This window comes from Pagrus pagrus (genome assembly GCF_965226575.1).
Source record: "Pagrus pagrus genome assembly, chromosome: 2".
Lineage (NCBI taxonomy): Eukaryota > Metazoa > Chordata > Actinopteri > Spariformes > Sparidae > Pagrus > Pagrus pagrus.
This window is the reverse complement of record NC_140186.1, coordinates 2,285,395-2,307,701: the sequence shown is the minus strand read 5'-3', so window position 1 is coordinate 2,307,701 and position 22,307 is coordinate 2,285,395. Positions and strand designations below refer to the sequence as shown.

At 42.3% G+C, this 22,307-nt stretch overlaps 1 protein-coding gene and 1 long non-coding RNA gene across 3 annotated transcripts in view; both read right to left on the bottom strand.

The window, feature by feature from the left end:
- Positions 1–272: 272 nt before the first annotated feature.
- On the bottom strand, positions 273–4,154 carry LOC311266323. 2 transcript variants are annotated; one of them, XR_014623700.1, is made up of 4 exons: positions 3,796–4,154; positions 3,312–3,478; positions 1,549–1,680; positions 273–407 (listed from the first exon to the last, which is right to left on the bottom strand). It is a non-coding gene; the product is annotated as an uncharacterized lncRNA (long non-coding RNA). The 2 variants fall into 2 exon arrangements; XR_014623701.1 differs by having other exon boundaries at positions 3,312–3,475.
- Positions 4,155–5,098: 944 nt separating this feature from the next.
- LOC311270053 (protocadherin Fat 1-like) overlaps positions 5,099–22,307 on the bottom strand; it is a 36,357-nt gene continuing 19,148 nt past the window's right edge. The window contains exons 12-26 of the mRNA XM_084374682.1: positions 22,169–22,297; positions 21,897–22,052; positions 21,087–21,267; positions 19,918–20,051; positions 18,811–19,752; positions 17,989–18,161; positions 17,700–17,851; positions 17,250–17,557; positions 16,573–16,683; positions 15,896–16,087; positions 8,043–8,140; positions 7,795–7,956; positions 7,262–7,441; positions 6,005–6,041; positions 5,099–5,899 (exon numbers count right to left, since the gene is read on the bottom strand). Coding sequence (XP_084230808.1) covers positions 5,450–5,899; positions 6,005–6,041; positions 7,262–7,441; positions 7,795–7,956; positions 8,043–8,140; positions 15,896–16,087; positions 16,573–16,683; positions 17,250–17,557; positions 17,700–17,851; positions 17,989–18,161; positions 18,811–19,752; positions 19,918–20,051; positions 21,087–21,267; positions 21,897–22,052; positions 22,169–22,297 — 3,405 coding nt within the window. The 3' untranslated portion in view covers positions 5,099–5,449. The remainder of the gene's footprint in view (positions 5,900–6,004; positions 6,042–7,261; positions 7,442–7,794; positions 7,957–8,042; positions 8,141–15,895; positions 16,088–16,572; positions 16,684–17,249; positions 17,558–17,699; positions 17,852–17,988; positions 18,162–18,810; positions 19,753–19,917; positions 20,052–21,086; positions 21,268–21,896; positions 22,053–22,168; positions 22,298–22,307) is intronic.

Below are 22,307 nucleotides of genomic sequence, written 5' to 3'. Positions count from 1 at the left end.
GGGGGGGACACAAGGGACATGTCCCCTGCACTTTTTCAAAAGGCCGTTTTGGTCCCCTGCAGTTTTAACCGTCCAAAAACAATGTTACGCTATAGTAAACAGAGACACGTCAAGCACTAGGACCAAGTGGAAAACGGCCGCTCAAGCTGAAACCTGTTTCCTTAGTTTAGACCGCCCACAAGCTCCTCGATTGGCTCTGCCGTTTCTCGTGAGAGATGAGATGCATGAAAGGCCTAATAATTGCATAAGTTGAGAAACAATAATCACTGAAGCCGTTGCTACCTTCCTCCTGAGAATGAAGCCAGATGCAGCCAGGTGAAAATCTTTTACCTTCTTTGTAGAGAAAGATGCCTGACGGATGCTGCCACCCACTTCTTCTGTCCTCTCAGGTGCTGCTGCAGTGCAAACTGTCAGAAAGAAGGACGTTTTTATAGAGGAGAAGTTGATCACTTCCAACCCCTCAGACTTAGATCATGACCTTATTTGAACATATTTTTCAAAGATGAAAGAATATTGAAACTGTAGGAGGTCTTGTCTTTGATATATGCCTCTAAAATTTCGTGTGATGATGATTTTAAGTTTTTAATGTATCTTAAATAAAAACCACAGCTGTGGTTTGGCTGTAAAATTACCCATTTTAGGTTTAGTAGTAAATTGCTAAACAATTTAAGGTATGAGCAGTTGCATCAAGCAGTGTATATGCACAAGGACGAAATTTTGATTTCAGAGGTGGGGAGAACACAAGCATTTTTAATAAAACTAACTCTTTCAGTTCACAGTGTTTTCTAGTAGTTCTTCTAGTTTTATATTGCTACTTTTAAGTTTACTGTTCCCCGTTTTGGTTTGAATGGTTGTAAAGCATGAAGCAAAACATTATCACCGATTCTGTGTTTCACCTTGTTAGTCAACGTCACTCCAACTCAGTACCACCAATCTTACAGTTATTTTTGGAATATATGGTAAACGGACCTCATTTACATAGCACCACCCAGTGGTGGGCAGGTCAAACTGGCAGGAATATCTTGGAAATGTAGGGTTCTGTTTGCAAGTTTTTGAACTGCTATTTCTTTTGGATTGGGCTGATATGGCTCAGTTATCTGATCTGGCCCTGCTCTTCCATCTTGTGCTCCTTTACTGCCTGAGCATCCACTGACCCCTGGCTGCTGCTGATCCAGCTAAGATAAACATAACAAAAGGTGGAATATCTATGAGCAACTTATAATTTAATTAATTACAATAATGACGAAAAATATTGCCAAATAAACTGGTTTATGTCACTCCCTCACTACTGTGAGTTCCTGACCCAGCTCATGAACTCACTGCTTAGTTGCTACTATTTCTTACCAATAAAATAATACATTTACACAGACTTTTTAGTACACCGGCCTCAATATAAAACTGTACCTGGCCAGTTTGCTTCTTTCATCTGACAAATATATAGATGCATGGTGTTTGAACTGTGAAAGCTCTGATACAGATTATCATCACCCTGACACTTGTCACAATGCTTAAATCTCATGACTAACATGTTTCTTCTTTCAACCTCACCTGTGAGCCTCCAGCCTCTCCTCCTACATCTCCTCCAGCCTCTCCTGCTCTCCCTCCTCCAGCCTCTTCTCCTCCTCCATCTCCTCCAGCCTCTCCTCCTGTATCTCCTTCTGCATCTCTACTATCCATCACCTGACAAAAATATATTGATGTATGACATGAACAGTGGGACAATTTGGGGTGCAACAATCATCAGTTTTGATGATACGGTTTTAGAGGAAAAACTTAGTTTCACAATTATCATGAGTTTGGATGTATAAAAATCCGAGGTTTTATTGTATTTTTCCCTAAATCTTTGATTGTTGGTGTTTTTTTTAAACAGTTGCTGCCTTTCAACATAAAAATAATACATGAAAATAAGTTTATCTCTTTGGCCTTAAATATAAGCTTTTTTAAAATCTTTGCATCGTTGAGGCTCTACAGTTCTAATAATAATAATAATAATAATAATAATAATAATAATGGAACTCAAAGACACTTTACAAGATTATTGAGAGCTTTGTAATTGATGAGGAGGATCTTGAAGTGGGTCTGCTGCTTTATTGGGAGCCAGTGAAGGTGTCGCAGGATGGGCGTAACGCATTTCTTTGAGTAACTTACACTTTGACTTCTAAAGAAGTCTCTTATGTCCACTTTTCCTTTTTTAGACATCCTGGCTGCGCCTAATTACCAAACACACATGCACGCACACACGCACGCACATACGCACATGGACACCGATTCAAACGTTAATGTAAATGAAACCTCTGATGTTACAATCCTTCTAGCTGACGTGACCCAGGCAGAACAAACGCCCAATTTACAGTGGCAGATTAATTTTTATCTTTAAGATATATATGAAGTTATCTGGCCTCTCAGGTACGCTTTTAGTGACTCCCACAGAGTTGTACAAGAGATGTCTGGAGAGAAATTAACCTCGACAGAGAATCCTATTTGGTCAGCTACAAAGTGCACAAATTGCTCCTGGGACAATGTAATGAAACTAAGTCTCCAGCAAGGGTTAGGAGTGTTGTGCACAAACCTAAAAGTGGCTGTAAGGGGGGAGTGGTCTGATATGACTGTGGCATTGTATAAACAGGCTTCGGCTGAAGAGAATAAACGATTATCTACTAAAAAATAATCGATCCAGGAAAATGTCTGATGTACCTGGGAGAAATATTAAACCTACATCTGTCTGCTAAATGCCCATACCATTAAAAGATGGCTACATATAACATATCAATCACAATATTTATTTGAATAGAGGAATTCAGACTGACCCAAACCTGGGGACAGTTGCAGCACGGATCAGGGACGGTTGCAACATATCAAAAAAACATTAAATTTCACTAATTATCTTCTGCATTTTGTCTAAATAAGCACAGTATACAATATTAAGGTATTTAATAAGTTTTGTTTTGTGCAAAACATAGGCCTACCTTGAGTCAATGTGCAGATGTTACCGAAGCTATAAAAACTCAATATTTCCTTTTGGGACAAAAAGAATGGAATAATTTGCAATACAACATTGCAACATTTATTAAACATGTGAAATAACAGTGAACTGTTTTAGTGAACAAAATTCACATTGTTTTAAAACTCTAGTGAATATAAAGTTTGGTGGTCTGTTTTAATATGACTAGCCTAATTAGCATGGGGACAGTTGCAACAGACTTAATAGTCAACAAAACAGCGATTCAAACTAGGTAGGTTTGGATTAATTCATACAAAAGATCAGGACAGTATGACAAAAATACAGCTCATGAAAAAAGCTACTTTCATACCTCCAAAACAACTTTGTCTAGTAGAAGCAGGACCAGATGCTCAATATGGCCTCTCTCTTCTTGGTGGGCAGAGGGTCTTACTGAGCATGTGCAGTGTGAGTGTCATCACTCCAGCATGTTTCTGATTGGAGAAATAAGCCTTGTTGCAACCGTCCCCAGTCTCCCTACTTTGCAATATATCAAACAAAAACAAAGGGTAAAATAAACAAAGTCATCAAACAGAGAAAAGGACAAAAAACACCCACCCTTACACCTCCCCAACTTAGGTGCATACAAGATCCCATCAGACTTTCTATCAATGTAACACTCAAGAGTCACAAGCTAAGGTCTGTTCTACACATTATCTGCAAATCTGTCGAAATTGCCAAGAAAATAATGTATATACACAAAAAAAAGAAACCTGTTTTGCTGTATTATTACTGTAGTCACAAATTCAGCATCCATAGATTGTGAACAACATAACTCTGCGTGCAACAGCACTCACATGCAGGTCAGTCCCATAGCGTCACAGTCCTTCACGGAGACGACCAGCACAAAACATCTGCGACGCATGGCTTGTTTTAATTGCACTTCTGGTTGTACTTCTTATCCCGGTGAAGAAGATGCAGGCGTTTCATTTGCTCGGGTCGGCATCGTGTGTCTCACGGTTAATGAAGTCCAGGAGAGTGACATGGAGTGTAGCCGGAAATCGTAGCCCGTACTTGGCTCCCTCTATCGATCTCCGCCTCTTTTCCACGTCTCTAAACGCTTTTCTTCATCACCGCGGTGGTGTAGTCGGGCTGAATGGAGCATCTTCCCTTTGTACATCAGGGGGCTCTGAGAGGACGTACAGTATCTCATCCCTCGTGTGTGTAGTGCACGTGCATGATAAACGTACGCGGGGGTTCCCCGGGTTTACTTGTGCTCGTTGTGCTCTGTGGGCTCTGTCCAGCAGCGGGGCTTCGCTCAGGTTTGGGACGCCCTTTAAAAGTTGAGGCACAAACTGCGTAGGCCGACCATTCTCCCGCCCTTCCAGGTCTTCACCTTCTGCCTGCAGCTCCCGAACACCACCTTGAAGTTGGGACACGGTGGCGCGGAGCTCGGTAGTTTCGCCATCTGGTTTCAAATATTTGAAGCCTCCATTATAGTCTTAAAACAGTTTCAACTTGTTCGACGTTTAAATTACTTTAAGACATAGGAATTAGGTTTTGGCACTTGTTTTGACAGTTATATTAAGTTTTAAAAATCGACCTTGTAGGAGCTTGCAAGAGACGCGTCTACATTCTAGCTTGCACAACAGCGCCCCCCAATTATGCTTTTTTGGTCATTTTTCGGTTTTAAAATCATCTCCAGCTGCTTCAGGTGTTCAGCAGAATGCTGCAACTCTGTTTTACTGTGAAGCTCCAGAAATGTTCTGTGGACTACGAGACTTCACCTGACTTTATATCATCATGGAGGGAGGAGATGATTTACAGTTTTGAGTGAACTGTTCCTTTAAATCTTTACACTGACTTTTAGGGATAACAAAGATTGTTTAGTACCAATTCTAGTTTTTAAATCCGTACAGTTGGACTGAAAGCTTCTGTGTTCAGATCAGAGAGACGAAGTGTGACTTCCATTATTTTTTTATTATTATTTTTTTTATTGAATTTCCAAACGCAGTTTGTGACAGTTATAAGAAAGCAAGTATAAAGTTTGTCATTATTATTACAAAACTCAAATAAAGACAAACAATGAACAAGATACTTGTATATAAAAATATATATATATAAACAAACAAACAAAAAAACCCACAAAAAAACAAAAACAAACAAACAAACAAACAAAAAGGGTAGGTAACTTATACTAAATGAAGAATTGGACAGTAGCATAGGTGGCAGTTATTAAAGTGTACAATCACATACATCTGTACAAAGCATGACATTAAAACAGATCAGACCATGTACAAAGGGTTGTTTGTCAGTTCAGGATGTTAGGAAAAGTCAATTTATTTGTGTATGCAAAAATGAGTAAGAGGGTTACAAAAGCTACCAGGTTCTTCTTATAATTTGGTATAGCAGGTATGAGGGTAACTCCAAATAGGGCAGTAACCGCCGATGGTGTGAAAGAGACAGAGGTGATCTGTGAAATAGTATTAAAAATCTCCATCCAAAAGGTATTCAGGGAAGGGCACGCCCAAAGCATATGAAAATAGGTAGCCGGTACTGGCGACATCTGTCACAAATAGGATCAACATCACCATATATTTTAGACAGTCTGACCTTAGTTAAATGATAGCGGTGAAGAATCTTATATTGTAGCAACCCGTGGTGCCTAGCAGATATGGAGGAAGAGTGGACCAGCCGCAGACACTCATCCCAAACATCATCTGCAAGTTCACATTGTAAATCATTCTCCAATAGCGTCCTAATAGTATGAAGTGAGGCTGGGTTTATAGAGTGAATGAGATTATATAACACAGAGATCATGCCCCTCGTAGCAGGCAGTGGGGGGTCAAGAATGGGTCCAGGCCAGTGGGTTCCAGTAAATTGACTTCCATTATTGTCCGTCTGTCTGTTGCTCCTGACTGAGTCTTTGTCGTTTTCTGGTCTCTTCTCTTGGGACCTCCTCTGTAACACAAACCATTCATCATCAGATCATTCATACAACAACATACTTTAACTTCTCAAATGTTTAATTTTAACACTCTGAATGACGTCTTTTTCTTCTGTTACCTGTTCGGATGGTTCCGAATTCTTCCAGGCCGTGTTGCTGAAACATAACGGAGGGTTTCTATTAAAAACAGGCCTTTAATTAAGAGCTGTGACCACATTTTAACGTGACAAGTTGCTCAGAGGACTTACACAAAAACATTTGCGTCCGCCGATTTCCAAACTGTCTTTGTCAGAATATTTGTTCATCTTCTTGTGCCTGAGAGATTAAACACACGTTGAAGTTTGAAACTTTAACTTCCTTCATCCTGTCAGAGATCCTGGGAGGAGTCACGTGTTGGGTCGCTGATGTATAAACATTAAATATATAATACATACTTTGACTTAGAAATGATAAAAAGATTCAGGAAACGTTCTTCTGGTTAACTTGTCGTTAATACAGTGAGTTTAGGGTTCATCATTAGTGTCCATCTTTTGTTTAATTTCAGGAGCTCTTTAACGGTTAGTTAAATATCTGCATGAGCTTTTCCAGCCTCAACTCTTTTAGAGAACACAATAAGAGTCTGAGTTCAGAAACTTTGCAGCTGCATCTAAAATAATATGTTTTCTATTAAATGTTGTTTTTGTTTGTAGAAAACAGACGGTCCTGTGGAGACGACAGCTCGGAGGAAACCATGACAAACTGTCATCTACATTTTCAAACTCCTCTTTAAAAGATACAGTCGGGTATCTGACACCAGCAGCTCCACTGTATCCTGGTGGCTTTTTGCATGTTTGTGTTCGACAAGTTCAAATAATATTCACCAAAAATAAAGATTCCAGAGGTCAACAACAACAAAACAGCCTTCAGTGATTCAACATGACTACAAAAGTTCAGTTTCTCAAATCTGTCCAGAGTGAACCCTCTTCACAGACAAATCAATAAAGGATCTCTGAAAAAACACTGGGAGAAACGTTGATCCTGCTTTAGATTTTGATGATTGAAAATTAAAGCTTATTTCTATCGATGTTCAAACTAGAATCATAAATGTGAGACCAGGAGCAGAAACATGTGGAGCTGTGAAGGATTTTAACACAATGATACAAATTAATTCAGAATTATAACCTGATAATTTTGATTTTAATTTTAAATTTAGCATTTTTCAGAGTTCTGAGATTAAATGAAAATAATGAAACTGGCACTTTCTGATTTGTCCACTTGGTGGCAGCAGTGAGAAGCCGTTCACAGGATACTGACAGTTAACAAGTTATATTAACTAATAATTAACAAACTGCGTCCTGTGAAGAGGAACCAGTCTGTCACGTTGTGTTCAGTCTCACCTGAGGACAAAGACGACGGCCACAATCAATCCCAGCATGCTCAGGGTCACCAGGACGCCCAGAGCGATGACCACAGCCTGGTTGGAGGCGGAGCTTTGAGGCTCGGGCGGTAACTGGAGCTCAAACTGAAGACTGTCCCCGAACACTTTGACCAGCCCCACCTTCACGCTCTGCAGCTTCCTGGTGGATCGGACACGAGGTCGGCTCCAACTTTTTAACTCACGTGGACTGAATTTTATTTTATGTCACTTTACGAGCACTTTGTAACCTTGTTAAAGGTGCTATATAAATAAAGTTAATTATTATTTTATTACACCTGTCACATGACCAACAGTGAAAAATATCAAATGACAGTAAAAGTTTGACGTGTTTTCTTTGAATAAATAGTCCATTTTTCTTGTAGGTGCTCATTCACACTTTAAATACCTAAATTTAAATCATACAAGCAGAAACAGGACTGTAAATGGAAGTATAAACTAATATAAATCTGTCTGGTTCACACTGAATGCTGTCATTAAAAATCAAACTCTTACGATGTGACTGTTTTAGAGGAAACCACCGTCACTCCATCCAAACAGATGAAGCTGACCAGACTCCTCACGGCCGCCCTCAACATCCTGGACTCAGGGGCTCCTCTGCTGGCGCTGGACACCCTGATGATGTCCACAGTCCAGCCCAGAACTTGACCTAAATAGCTGAGAGGAATAAATAATTACAAATGATATAAACTAGAAATGACACATCTCAATAGAGTCTTCATGGTGAGCTGAGCTCGTCGTACCTCTCCATGTCGGGGATCATGTCCTCCACAATGTGGGCAGGCAGGTTGAGGGAGATGACGACCACGTCGCTGCTGCTGACGCTTCCCCCGACCGTCACCTGGGGGCAGGAGAGAGTGTTGTGAGTGTAGGGATCCTCTTATTGCACATTTATATTAAAATATTCCCCATTGAATCACATACAAAATACTGAGGACATCAAAATATCTGGAAAGGAAGCAGCAAGACTATGAAAATCACTGAAAATCAGTTATTTTCACAGTGTGTTTTGGGCCCGTCGAAGGATTATTCATACGGGAAGAAGTCAGAAATGTTTTGGAGAGCAGTGGAGCGTCTTCAATTTGTTTTCACCTCAGATTGTTATTGTATTTCAGCAGCATGAGAGCCTCGTTTAGAAAGTAAAAGTGGATGAAAGGATAATTTTTTTTATTTTTGAAAACTGATAAAAGTGTTGGCAGGTTCATTTTCTTGTTTTTTCATCTGAAAAACTTGTTGTATATTAGGAACGTATATTGTGTTGAGAGCACACAGAGAAATGTAACTCACTGGGAAGAAAACATGAAGAATACTTTGAGCTTTGATGCTAAAAAAAATCATCACCTGCTAAAAATTCACAAATGGGAAAAAAAAAGGAAAATATTCTTGCAAAACTCCTTTTTTTCATAAATAGATGAAAAATAAAGTCAATCAGCAGCCAAATCTTTCACAGAAAAAAAGGAAGTGATCCTGGCAATGATGAACAACAGGAATATTTTTTTAATCTGAAAGTTTTGGTGTCATTTTGTTTGTTTGCTTTGAGCGTGACAAAAAAAAACATTCTTCACCAGCTTAAACTTCAAATGGGAAAAAAAAATGTTTGTTTCCATCCTTGTTCATCACTGCAAAGATCATTCTGTTTTTTTAACATTACTGTCACATCTTGTGTTTAAGATGCATCGTTTTATTAATAACACGGGGCAGCGGAGCACTCAAAATTAGTTTTACAATAATAAAAACTTGATCCGAACAAAACAACTACGACAAAAACTTGATCCGAAAATTATTCTGGCTTTTCTTTTTTTTTTTTGTCCGCCAAAAATTAATTCAACTGTTTTCACAGATGGACAAAAAAAAAAAAAAAAAAAGTAAACTTAACGGACTTCCGGTAATGGCAGCACGCTGAGTAGACGTGGTTCTCCTCGCTCTGTTGCTAACCCTGCAATTTATAAACTTTAAACATTCCTAGCCGCTTCTAAAAGTAAACCAACTTGAGAGCAAAGGCACACTCAACGCGACATGTCAAGAAGAAGGAACAAAGACAGCCGGAGGGCTCGTCAACGACGAAAACGTGTCCGAAGCTAACCAATATTAGAGGCTGCCACTACAACAGCATAATCATCTCAGACCATGCAGTTATCTCTATGGTCTATGTGGAGCCAAAACTGGTTCGCCAACCCCCTAAGTGAAGATTTCAAACAAAATGGATGCAGGATTCAAAGTTCTTACAATTTTTAGGTGAACAAATTGACATGTATTTTGAGATTAATACATCCCAAACTTCTGCTACAATCAGGTGGGAAGCCTTTAGATCATTTATTAGGGGTCAGATTATAAGCTATACGAGCAGGCTATCAAGAGAGTCATAGGCAAAATGTAGGGAGTTGGAACTCCAAATTAAAATTCTTGAGAACAGGAGTTTTCAGGAGGGGCAAAGTGACAATGATGTGCACAAGCAGTTATTACTACTGAGAACTCAATATAATGAGATAACATCCAATAAGGCTGCTGCAAATTCAATGAGACTTCGACAAAATTATTACGATCAAGGGGAAAAACCTGGTAGGCTTCTTGCATGTGTAGCAGTTGTGAAACGGTTGCTTATAGACTGAAGGATGACAACACCATGGATCGGAGTTTGTTCATTTATTCTGCAAAAGGTAGCACAGGGCAGAGTCAGGAAACACACTTGCAGGTAGGAACAGTCTGCCTCCACAACAAGAGCAGCCATAGTTTTTTTTGCCCTTTCTTTCTTCTTGCTTTTATTGTATTGTCTATGTCAAAATAAAAATAAATGAGTAAATAAATAAATGGACAAATAAACAGTAATAATAATTTTAGAAAAAAAGAAAATACTCCTGAATAGAAACAAAAAAAAATAACCACATAAAATGAATATTTCCATAAGCAACTTGTAAATAACAGTTATTAGAAAAACAGAATAAAAATCACCATGAAACTATTAAAAAAATGTCCATACTTTTCCTCTACACAAGGACAATAATAGAAAAACTGAAATAATATATGCTCTACTGACATTATTACAGCTCTGACCAAACTCAACTCTCACATTTAAATACACCACGAACACGTAACAAATAACACATTTCAAGGCATCTTACAGCCAAAACGCACCTGCAAAAGGTAGCACAGGGCAGAGTCAGGAAACACACTTGCAGGTAGGAACAGTCTGCCTCCTACGACAGGCCACAAAACACACACACGAGAGACGTCATGTTAAACCGAAACTACAGCCGCTCCTTTACGATAAAACACAATCGAAAACACGGCAACACATTAATGAAAGGCTATTGCTACTTTAGCGCACGGTTTCAATCGCATTACATGACAGCTTAAATGCATATTTCAAAGAATAATGAGAGAGCATCACAACACGTCTTACCACAACAAGAGCAGCCATAGTTTTGCCGGGAGTTTAGTCCGACGTCACTCACATACCCCCTTGTGTGTCACCCCAATAAAGCCCCCCCTTGCTACAGGTGAACCCGGAACTTAGAAGTAGTACTGGCATAGAACAATGCAAAAAACTCAACCTTTCCTCTTTTTTTTAGATAATATTAAAGATAATATTAGCATTGACCAGGTTTTGAGAATGTTCACCATAATTAATTAGGAAAATAAATAAATAATGACAATAATGAATGATCAGATGAATAAAATAAGGTAAACATTGACCCAGCTACACATGGCGCATTAAACAACAACAAACAGAGAGGACAATTATAAGGATAGAGGACGCGAATGGGAACGTCACTATTGAACCATTGGAAATTAACGCAGCATTTAAAACTTCTACGAAAATCTCTATAAATCAGAGTACAATATCAATATCGATACCCAGACCAAATTCTTAGACCAACTTAATATTCCAAAGATCTCTGAGGAAAGTAAGAATAAATTAGACAAGCAATTAAGTACAGCAGAAATTTCTGAAGCTATAGGTGCATTGAAGACAGGAAAAACAGCAGGACCGGATGGCTTTCCAATTGACTTATATAAACATTTCAAAGACAAATTGATAACCCCCTTATATGAGATGTATTTAGAATCCTACTGTAATGGCTACTTGCCTGATTCTATGAGAGAGGCTTTGATTATCCTGCTTCCAAAACCAGGGAAAACTAACACTAAATGTGAGAATATGCGTCCTATATGTTTAATAAACACAGACACAAAAATCCTCAGCAAAATTTTGGCAAAGAGGTTGGAGGGAGTACTTTCAAGCATTGTGGGGGACGATCAAAATGGTTTTATAAAGGGAAGACAAGGATTTCATAATGTAAGGCGTGCTCTTAACATTCTCTACAACCAGAAGGGAGAAAGGGATACGGCTTTTCTGTCACTTGATGCTGAAAAAGACTTTGACAGAGTTGAATGGCGTTATCTCTTCGATGTCATCGCCCGATTTGGATTTGGAGACTCATTCTGTAGTTGGATTAAACTATTACATCTTAACCCTGTAGCTGAGGTACTAACAAACGATGTGACAATCTAAACCTTTCAATATTACAAGAGGTTGTCCACAGGGGTCGCCTCTTTCCCCACTTTTATTCATACTAGCTATAGAACCATTAGCAATAGCAATTAGAACTAACAGGCAATCCCCGAACTCGGTGGTGGACACCGAGTGTAAGGGATGCTGTCAAGCTGAAGAAGGAGTCCTATCGAGCCTGGTTGGCTCGGGGGACTCCTGAGGCAGCTGACGGGTATCGGCAGTTCAAACGTGCTGCAGCGCGGGCAGTCGCGGAAGCAAAGGTTCGGGCCTGGGAAAGGTTCGGGGAGGCCATGGAGGAGGACTACCGGTCGGCCTCGAGGAAATTCTGGCAAACCATCCGGCGCCTCAGGAAGGGGAAGCAGCCCTCCACCAACACTGTTTACGGTGGCGGTGGGGAGCTGTTGACCCCGACTGGGGATATCGTCGGGCGGTGGAAGGAATACTTCGAGGATCTCCTCAATCCCACTGACACGCCTTCCATAGAGGAAGCAGAGGCTGGGGACTCGGAGGTGGATTCATGCATCACCCAAGCTGAAGTCACTGAGGTAGTCCGGAAGCTGCCCAGTGGCAAAGCACCGGGGGTGGATGAGATCCACCCTGCGTACCTCAAGTCTCTGGATGTTGTGGGGCTGTCTTGGCTGACACGTCTCTGCAACATCGCGTGGCAGTTGGGGACGGTGCCTCTGGACTGGCAGACTGGGGTGGTGGTCCCTCTATTCAAAAAGGGGGACCGGAGGGTGTGTTCCAACTATCGGGGGATCACACTCCTCAGCCTCCCTGGTAAAGTCTATTCGGCCGATAGTCAAACCTCGGATTCAGGAGGAACAATGCGGTTTTCGTCCTGGCCGCAGAACGCTGGACCAGCTCTATACCCTCCGCAGGGTGCTCGAGGGTTCATGGGAGTTTGCCCAACCAGTCCACATGTGTTTTGTGGACTTGGAGAAGGCATTCGACCGTGTCCCCCGTGGCATTCTGTGGGAGGTGCTCCGGGAGTACGGGGTCGGCGGCCCTCTGCTAAGGGCTGTACTGTCCCTGTATGACTGGAGCAGGACTCTGGTTCGCATTGCCGGCAGTAAGTCAGACCTGTTTCCAGTGCATGTTGGACTCCGGCAGGGCTGCCCTTTGTCACCGGTTCTGTTCATTATATTTATGGACAGAATTTCTAGGCGCAGTCATGGGCCGGAGGGGATCTGGTTCGGGAGCCACAGGATTTCATCCCTGCTTTTTGCGGACGATGTTGTCTTGTTGGCTCCTTCGGGCCAGGACCTCCAGCATGTTCTGGGGCGGTTTGCAGCCGAGTGTGAAGCGGCTGGGATGAGAATCAGCACCTCCAAGTCTGAGGCCATGGTTCTCGACCGGAAAAAGGTGGCTTGCTCCCTCCGGGTTGGGGGAGAGATCCTGCCTCAAGTGGAGGAGTTCAAGTATCTTGGGGTCTTGTTCACGAGTGAGGGAAGGATGGAGCGTGAGGTTGATAGGCGGATCGGTGCGGCGGCCGCAGTAATGCGGTCGTTGTATCGGTCCGTCGTGGTGAAGAGAGAGCTGAGCCGTAAGGCGAGGCTCTCGATTTACCGATCAATCTATGTTCCTACCCTCACCTATGGTCACAAACTTTGGGTCGTGACCGAAAGAATAAGATCCCGGATACAAGCGGCCGAAATGAGTTTCCTTCGCAGGGTGGCGGGGCCCTCCCTTAGAGATAGGGTGAGGAGCTCCGCCACACGGGAGGAGCTCGGAGTAGAGCCGCTGCTCCTCCACATCGAGAGGAGTCAGCTGAGGTGGCTCGGACATCTGTATCGGATGCCCCCTGGACGCCTCCCTCGGGAGGTGTTCCAGGCATGCCCCACCGGGGGGAGGAGACCCCGAGGAAGACCCAGGACACACTGGAGTATGTCACCCGGCTGGCCTGGGAACGCCTTGGGATCCTCCCGGAAGAGCTGGAGGAAGTGTCTGGGGAGAGGGAAGTCTGGGTGTCCCTGCTCAGGCAGCTGCCCCCGCGACCCGGCCTCGGATAAGCGGAAGAAAATGGATGGATGGATGGAAATTAGTACCTCAGTTACAAAATATATCACCAATAAACTATGAACCTGTATTAGACTCAGTATATAAATCTTTAGAAAGATGGATGTCATTGCCTATCTCTCTGATAGGCAAAATAAATATTTTAAAGATGAACATATTACCAAAATTTTTATATTTATTCCAAAATATTCCTTTGGCGCCACCTGACGGAATGTTTGAGAAAATAACACCACTCATCAGAAAATTTATATGGAATAAGAAATGTCCCAGAGTTCGCCTATCTCTGTTGTATCTTCCGTTTGACGCAGGGGGGTTGAAATGTCCAAACCTCTATTGGTACTACCTCGCAGCACAGCTGACCACTTTGAGATTCTATTTTTCTGATGTAAACAAGACCCCATGGATGGACAAAGAAGCACAATATGTTCAGTTACCACTTTATTTATATTTGTACTCAGCTGAATTAAAATACCTAAGAGAGAATACAGTTCATCCTATAATATTGAATATGGTTAATGTGTGGTGCGAGGTAAAGAAACACATGAAAATATTAAACTCCCTGTCACAATTTAGCCCAATCTGAGGTAATGTCTCATTTAAACCAGGTAAGCTGGACGCTGGGTTCAAATTATGGGCAAAGAAAGGGTTAAGTAAAATTTCTGATCTGTATAAGGAAGATGTTTTATTGTCTTTTGAGGAAATTTCTTATATATATATAATATCCCAAAAAAACATTTCTTCAAATATTTGCAGTTGCAAAGCTTTATTTCTGCTATGCAAAACAAGTCATTAGCAATTCCTGCACTTTCATCTTTAGAGGAAATTATTATTAACAATTGTATTAACAGAGGTTGGATTTCATTAATATACAACTGGCTAACATCCGGTTCTAATGAATCATCAGCACCCAACCTGGATACATGGAGGGCAGATCTAAAAGTGGACATTTCAAACAACGACTGGATCAAAGCCTGTAGGGACGCACAAGCACAAACAGCCAACACTAATTTAAAATTACTCCAATACAATTGGTTAATGCGGACCTACATAACCCCTGTCAAGCTTCATAGATACAACAATGATATACCTGATACATGTTTTAAATGCAATGAGGTTAAAGGAACATTTATACACTGTATCTGGGAATGTGACAAGATTAAGACATTTTGGACGGAGGTGATGGATAAAATTATGGCTATTCTGTCGGTTAATATTTCACTTGATCCTATTATGATTCTGTTACATTTGTATCCAGAAAACCTCAACCTGAGAGCTAGAGAATACACATTTATTAATTTTGCTGTTCTACAGGCAAAGCGTCTGATAGCTCTGAATTGGAAGAAAACTGTGGTGCCTACAATAGGATCTTGGATCAAATGTATGGCACAGTGTATGTCAATGGAAAGAATAACATATTTTAAAAAATAGATTGGGTGTGTATGAAAGAATTTGGAAACCATTCAGCGACTTTATAAAAAAGGAAGATATAGCAGAGCTTCTACAGTTGGAGAATTCAGGTTAATTTTGTTATTTTGTTGTTATCTGTATTTATTCTTATTTTTATCTTTCTATTCTATTTTATTTTTGCTAAGGTACCATCGATTTGTATTTTGTATCTACTTTGTAATATAATTTTTTATAAATCTTAAGCTATGAGTATAAGAGAGAGTGTGTATGTGTTGGGGGGGGGGGGGGGGGGGGGGGGGACTGTAATATTACAGTGTCACTCATTGGGTAACTATTCGCACTTGTACCTTACCTGCACTGTAATGAATGATGCAAAATAAAATAAAAACATTGTTCAAAAAAAAAAAATAAGTAAACTTAACAGTTCTTTACAGGATGAAATGTTTGGTGTGTTTTATGGAAACGTCTTCATATTTTAACAACGTATTTGTGATGTATGAATCAGTGGAGAGTCGAGGTCCGGACGGTTTCCTTCATCAGTCGTTATCAAAAGTTGATACACATTTATTTTGTATCCGGCTCGTTTTGCTCTCTACTGGAAGCTGAATTATTTTTCTTACCTTTCTAACAAACGTCCGTGTATTTTTCTCCACTCACCTCCACCTTGGTCGTAGCAGAAAGTCCCTGCAGGTCTGTGGCCGACACCTCCAACTCAACCTTCTGTCCAGCCAGCTCCGCTGCCGACACCACAAACACCAGACCGGAGGACGGATCCACGTCAAAATAAGTTGAGTCTACTGACAGACTGTAGACCAGCCGACCCTGGTCGCCCACATCGGGGTCTGAAGCCTGGAGGAGGAGGTGGATTTACAATTTAAAAGCATCAGTAGTGTTAATAAATGAAGACGTCAGTGTTGTAAACGTGTGTCAAGATGGATGCCTCGTCCTCTACGTGTCATGCTGAGCAGGAGCAGCGTGAAGCATCGTCTTTTCAATCGACCCAAAGTTAAATAGATTCAGTTTGCTGAATTTATCCATCAGGTTCTGCTGAACTCGGCCGCTTTGTGGCAGCAGCGCCTGTTTGGACGCGTCCACTTTGTCTCAAACCTTTGAGCTTTTGAATGTCATGGAAACGTTCAGATAACGCGCTCAGTGAAACATTAACCACGTCGCTCACTGCTCAGTTCAAACTACTCAGATAAACTACTGTTTATCAGCGCGACAGTCACACAACACAGAGGAGATGTTCTTATCTGTTTTATTACAGTTTGTGTTTCTGGAAACCAGGAGGATATTTTCCAACACACGTTAACAGCAGCTGGGCGTGTTTTTACCTTGACGGTGACGACGGGGGTTTTATACGGAGCGATGCTGACGACAGACGCCTCGTACAGATCTTTGGAAAACTGTGGAGGCTCGTTCACGTCTTCCACCTGAACCGTGACCTGAGAGAAGAAGAAAAACAAGTCAAAACACTGAAGACTCCAGAGTTACAGAGGTTATGTTGGCTGTCCTGTTTGTTTCTTAGCAGCACAGACCAGTAAATCAGTGAAGAGCCAAAGCACAAAAGGAAACTTCCACAGAAAATCTCATTCTTAACCACAAATATTTGTAATAATCCTTGCAGAATAAACTCACGAGGCTGGTGAGCTGAGGACGGATACAGAGAGCTGGATGACATTTGAAGACTTGAAGACTACGTGTGGATGTTTCTTTAAAATAAACAACAACGGTCGGCTCTTGGAGAGGTTAGCGTAGCTGCTACAGCATCAGTTACATCAGAACTGTGGAGTTTATTTCATTAAAAAAAGAGCAAAGAACGACGCCGAAGACTTTTCTCCAGGGGAAAACATGTTTCCACTTTTCTCCCGACTGACTTCAGCGAGAGTTTGATTGTAGAAGTAGATATATATATATATATATATTGACAGAATAAAATAAGAGGACTGCAGCTTTAAAAGTTAAATAATCAGCTCATCATCATGTTTATAAGACAAATTAAATCCTTTACCGTTGCAGCAGCTGTTGTAGGGGGCGTCCTTGTGTCCACCGCCTCCACATCCAGGACGTACCACTCCTTCTCTTCTTTGTCCAGCTGTGTTTTTGTCTTGATGGCTCCACTGGCATCGATGGAGAACAGGTCAGTGTTTGTTTTCAGCGTGTAGGAGACTTCGTAAAGGTCACTTCCTGAGGAGGCGAAGACCGTCCCCACTATCGTCCCCACCGGCCGGGACTCGGGTATGCTGAAGTTGTAGGAGGAGTTCGTGAAGGCCACGCCCTCCACAAGACTGGTGACCCTCAGATTGACCACGACACGGGCTGCAGGAAACATCCAGGTCATACAGGAAATACTAACAACCTACATCAATAACTTTATGTTGCAGGGAAACGTCTGAAACGTTTTCTAGGTTCAAGCAGAGAACAAACAAACACAACACCTGCTGCTTCCTGTCGCACTGACCTGTGGAGCTCAGAGGAGGCGTGCCGTGGTCTTCAGCCATGGCCGTCAGCACCAGTGTGGTGTCCTCTTTGAGATCAGCAAGGTCGGAGGTCAAAGTCACGGCCCCAGTCGTATCATTTAAAGCCAAATATGGGGAACTTCCTGCGGAGAAACTGCATCAGCAGAGTGAAAAACATCCTTAATACAAGTCAGGATATTAAATGATAAACTGGAACATGATAAATCTGACGGGAATAAAATGTAACATTCAACACAATTTGACCTGCAGGTGGACTCAGGCTGAACCGACCTGTAGGTGATGAGCGCGTTGTCCTCGGCGTCTCTGTCGGTGGCTGTCAGCGTCAGCAGCAGCTTCCCCTTCGCCGCGTCCTTCAGCAGGATGCTGCTCTCGTAGCTGCTGGAGCTGAACTCAGGTTTGTTGTCGTTGACGTCAGTGAGGCTCACTCTGATGGTGGTGATGTTCTGGTGCACAGGAGACATTTGTGAGATGATGATGTTCAGACTGTGACATCAGTTTGTATTTTATTATATTTAAAGACACTTCATCTTCACATTTCTTCTTTTTTCTTCAGTTCCTTTATGATTTTGGCTGAGCTTGTTTTTGCTCGTCATGTTATTGGATTAATAATTAAATTAAAATGCTTGTTAGCCTATAGAGGCTTTTTGAATAGAAAAGTCTGCAACGCCAGAAATGGCAGCTGTAGGACACATTTCCCGCCCCTTCCCTTTAAAGTCAATCGCATACTTCGTCACAGCCGAACTGGGAAAGATATCAGCCCATGAGTTGCACTGATGGGAACGCACAGCTGAGATTAACTACAGTTTCAATCATTTGTTGCAGCTGCAGACGGACGTCTAATGAACCTGGAAGAGGAGGATATCCCGCTGATACGCAGGATTACCAAGGAAGGTGCAGTTATTCACGAAGGTGGGAAACAGGCGTTTTAAATCTTATTTTGGGGCAAAGACACCAAACTTACATGCAGTATTTATATCCAGTTGACCATTAAAAGTTAACTGCGATAAGTGCCTGGTCTTGTTAAACCATCACATTTGAGTTGTATTTTACATTAAAGGGTTAATGACATTTTAATCAGCTGCTTGAACTCACCTCGTCCCTGTCGGTGACCTCCAGCGTCAGGATGGACGCACCGCTGGCCAGGTTCTCAAAGACGGCCACCTCGTAGCTTTCCTTACTGAACACAGGAGGGTTGTTGTTCACGTCCTTCACCTTCACCACCACAGAGCCGTTCCTAACCAGTGAGGGGGTCCCTGCATCGGAGGCCTGAACCAGCAGACTGTACATCTTCACCTCGCTGTAGTCCAGAGGCTGGACCAGCTGCAGAGTCCAGCTGGAAGAGTCCAGCGCAAACACAGCAGGGTCTGACGAGGGACTCTCCTGGAGAATACTGTAAGAAACTCTCCCGTTCGCTCCTTCATCTGGGTCTACAGCTGACAGGGTGAGCAAGCTTGTACCCACTGACTCTGTTTCCAACACTTCAACCTGATACTCAGCGGCTGAGAACTCGGGGACGTTGTCGTTGACGTCGGACACTTGGACCAGCAGGGTGGCTGTGGCCGACCTGGCTGGACGACCCTGATCTTCAGCCACCACCAGCAGGTTGTACTCTGCCTTGGTCTCCCTGTCAAGTGCACCAGCCACACTCACCATCCCAGACACAGGATCGATATCGAACCTCCCCTCTCCTCCTCTCAGCGAGTATCTGAGCTCCTTGTTGAAGCTGCTGTCTTTGTCTGTAGCTTGTACGGCAGTTACATTGGATCCGACCTTTGAGTCCTCTGGGACTGATTCTGTGACAGAACTGGAGGCAAAAACAGGACTGTTGTCGTTGACGTCAGTGACTTGAACCTCCACGACCGCGCTGTCACTGTCGACGCCGTCAGAGATGGAAATTGACACAGAGTAGCTGTGTGGGCCTTCATCATAGTCGAGCTTCGCCTTCGTGGCTAATTCACCGGTGGGGGAGATGGAGAACTTGTCAGCGAATTCACTAACTTGAAAAGTCACAGCTTTTATTGCCTGGTAGTTCACCTGAAGACATAAAGATGAGGAGACAGATGTAAAAATTAATTTCCTGACAAAATAAAATTGTGGAGAATCCAAAGTGTCTCAACAGTCACACCTAAATAGAATCAGTTTTGGATATCAGATGAACAGGTGTGGGTAAAGTGGACACGACTCATCACAGAAACTTACCCTGAGAATCATAACTGGTGGGTCCTGCTCTTCTGCTACGGTGCCACTGTAGACCTTTTGTAAAAACTGAGGTTTTGAGTCACCAGGAGCACGAATGGTCACCTGTGCTGTGGTGGAGCGAGATACGGCGCCCCCTAGAGGAGAGATGGAGAAAAACTTCGTAGTGAATTTTAATATTGCGCGTGATAACTCTTTTTCTAACTTTCGTCCGTGGAGGTGGCTGCTTGTGTTTAGGATGAGCAGCTGGGACAGTCGACACACCTCTACGTTAAAATTGTACGGCTGCTGTTCCCCCTTTTCTTAGGCCAGGGCTGGTTTTAAAGGGCGTTTCACACCGAGGCCTCAGTGTGCTTCAAATTAACCAGACTGTACGACATCTCATCCCACCACGACTAAAATCGAAATATTTGTACCCGTTCCAAATGATTATACAAAGCCTCCTCATGGCTGCATCCGACTGCCTCCCAATCGCTCTCAAAGATCGATCGGTCTTTAGCCGATCTTCATAGACGCGATGGGATGAGCCCAACAAATGGGAACAATGATGCACTCTTTCTCCTCCAACGCTGTTTGACAGTTACAGCCACCTCCTTTGAAGCACACTGAGGCCCTCAGAGTTATCTTACCTCAAGACTTTTATATCTACGGACAAGATTTATCACTCGGTAGCACGATTTCAATTGAATTTCAATGAACCTGTGTTCTACAAACAACTTGACCTTTCCACGAAATCAAATCTCAAAAGTCTCTACAGTGAGTGTCCTCAAGATGGTAATCCTGCGTTTTATGTAACAAAAAGAACAAATCGAAGATGCTATGCTCCAGTGTTTAAATCACGCCGGGCCAGGAAATGGAAATCTTAAACATCATGTTCGAAAGATGGCATGGAAAGCTGGCGCTGATACAGCTCCGTGTGTTGGATCACCAATCTGTACAAGGGTGTGATAACAACTTTATGACCACGAAGAATTCAATAGTGCCAAAGGTGAAGTGCCTGACGTGTCTCTTCTGACTGAGACGCAGTTGTTGGAAGTTTCAGCCCACAGAGAGCAGTTTAATATCCTGTGCCTCGTGTTATCTACTGCTATCTAGGACGAGATTAACACTTTGTGCAAATACTACTACTTCTGGTAGTGCTGGATACTACGAGGAATACTGTTCAGACCTACCATCTCTGGCTGTTATGTAGAGCGGGAACTCCAAAACCTTGTTTTCAACCAGGGGAATAACTTTAGCCAGCGTGATCTTTCCAGTGTTTTCCTCGATGGCGAAGTAGCCGTCAGTGTTCCCGAAGTCGATCGAGTACGTGATCTGTCCATTTTCGGCATCGTCTAGATCTTCTGCGTCAACCTTTGTGTGAAATTATACAAATCATCATCTTAACAATGTAAAGTGAAGATGACATGGCAACAAACTGTAAACATAAGTTGACAAGAAAAACAAAAACATCCCAACTAAAACGTTAGACTAAAGGATGAATCAGAGGCAGGATTCATTCAATACTGTACCCAGCAGACATCTGTAAGTCCAATCAATGAACTATGTGAAGCGTTATATAATGACGTGATTCATTAAGTTCACTGAGTCGTAAAAATCAGGATTAGATATAGAACTGAGTCATCAGCGTACAACGAGGGCTCGTTATTAATTGCAAGGACAAGAGAAAGGGACCTCAAACTGAACCCTGAGGAACGCCATATTTAAACTGAATCCCTGCCTGTTGTGCTGACACCCTGATTCTTGTTGAGATGGAGGGTAAAGTAATATATTAATCAATTATCAAGTCTTTTTAAGTGTTTTGCCAGGTTTAATACAAATTTAAGGGATGTTACTCCCTTGTCATGAAAATCTATTTCCATCAGAATATCATATACAACTTTAAGTGGGCCACCTTCAGGCTGTGCATTCAATTAAGTCACTTAACATCGATTAGAAGACTTAAATCATAAATATTAGACAGAGGTGTTTTAGTCACTCACCTGGACCAGCAACATTCCCGCAGTTTGATTTGCAAACACCTTTCCCTCGTACTTGTTACTGGTGAACACAGGACTGTTGTCGTTCTCATCCACAAGAGTCACACTGACTTCCACGGCTACAACGTTGTTTGGTGGATTCGTCTCCTCTGCTTCGATCTTTTAATTAACAAAAGAACAGCATCTAACTTAAAATGTAAACATGCTGAGACACAACAATGTCCTGCAACAACCAAAAAGCTCAGCGTTCATGTTTAATGTGAAATCTGGGTCACCTGAAAAGTGAAGCTCTTAGTGGTCTCTCTGTCCAGAGCTGCGGAGTCCTTCACTCGGACCGTCCCGTCAGAACCGATAGAGAAAGGAGCTGATTCTGGAAGGATCCGCAATGTTCCCACAAATCCTCCCTGAGAAAGA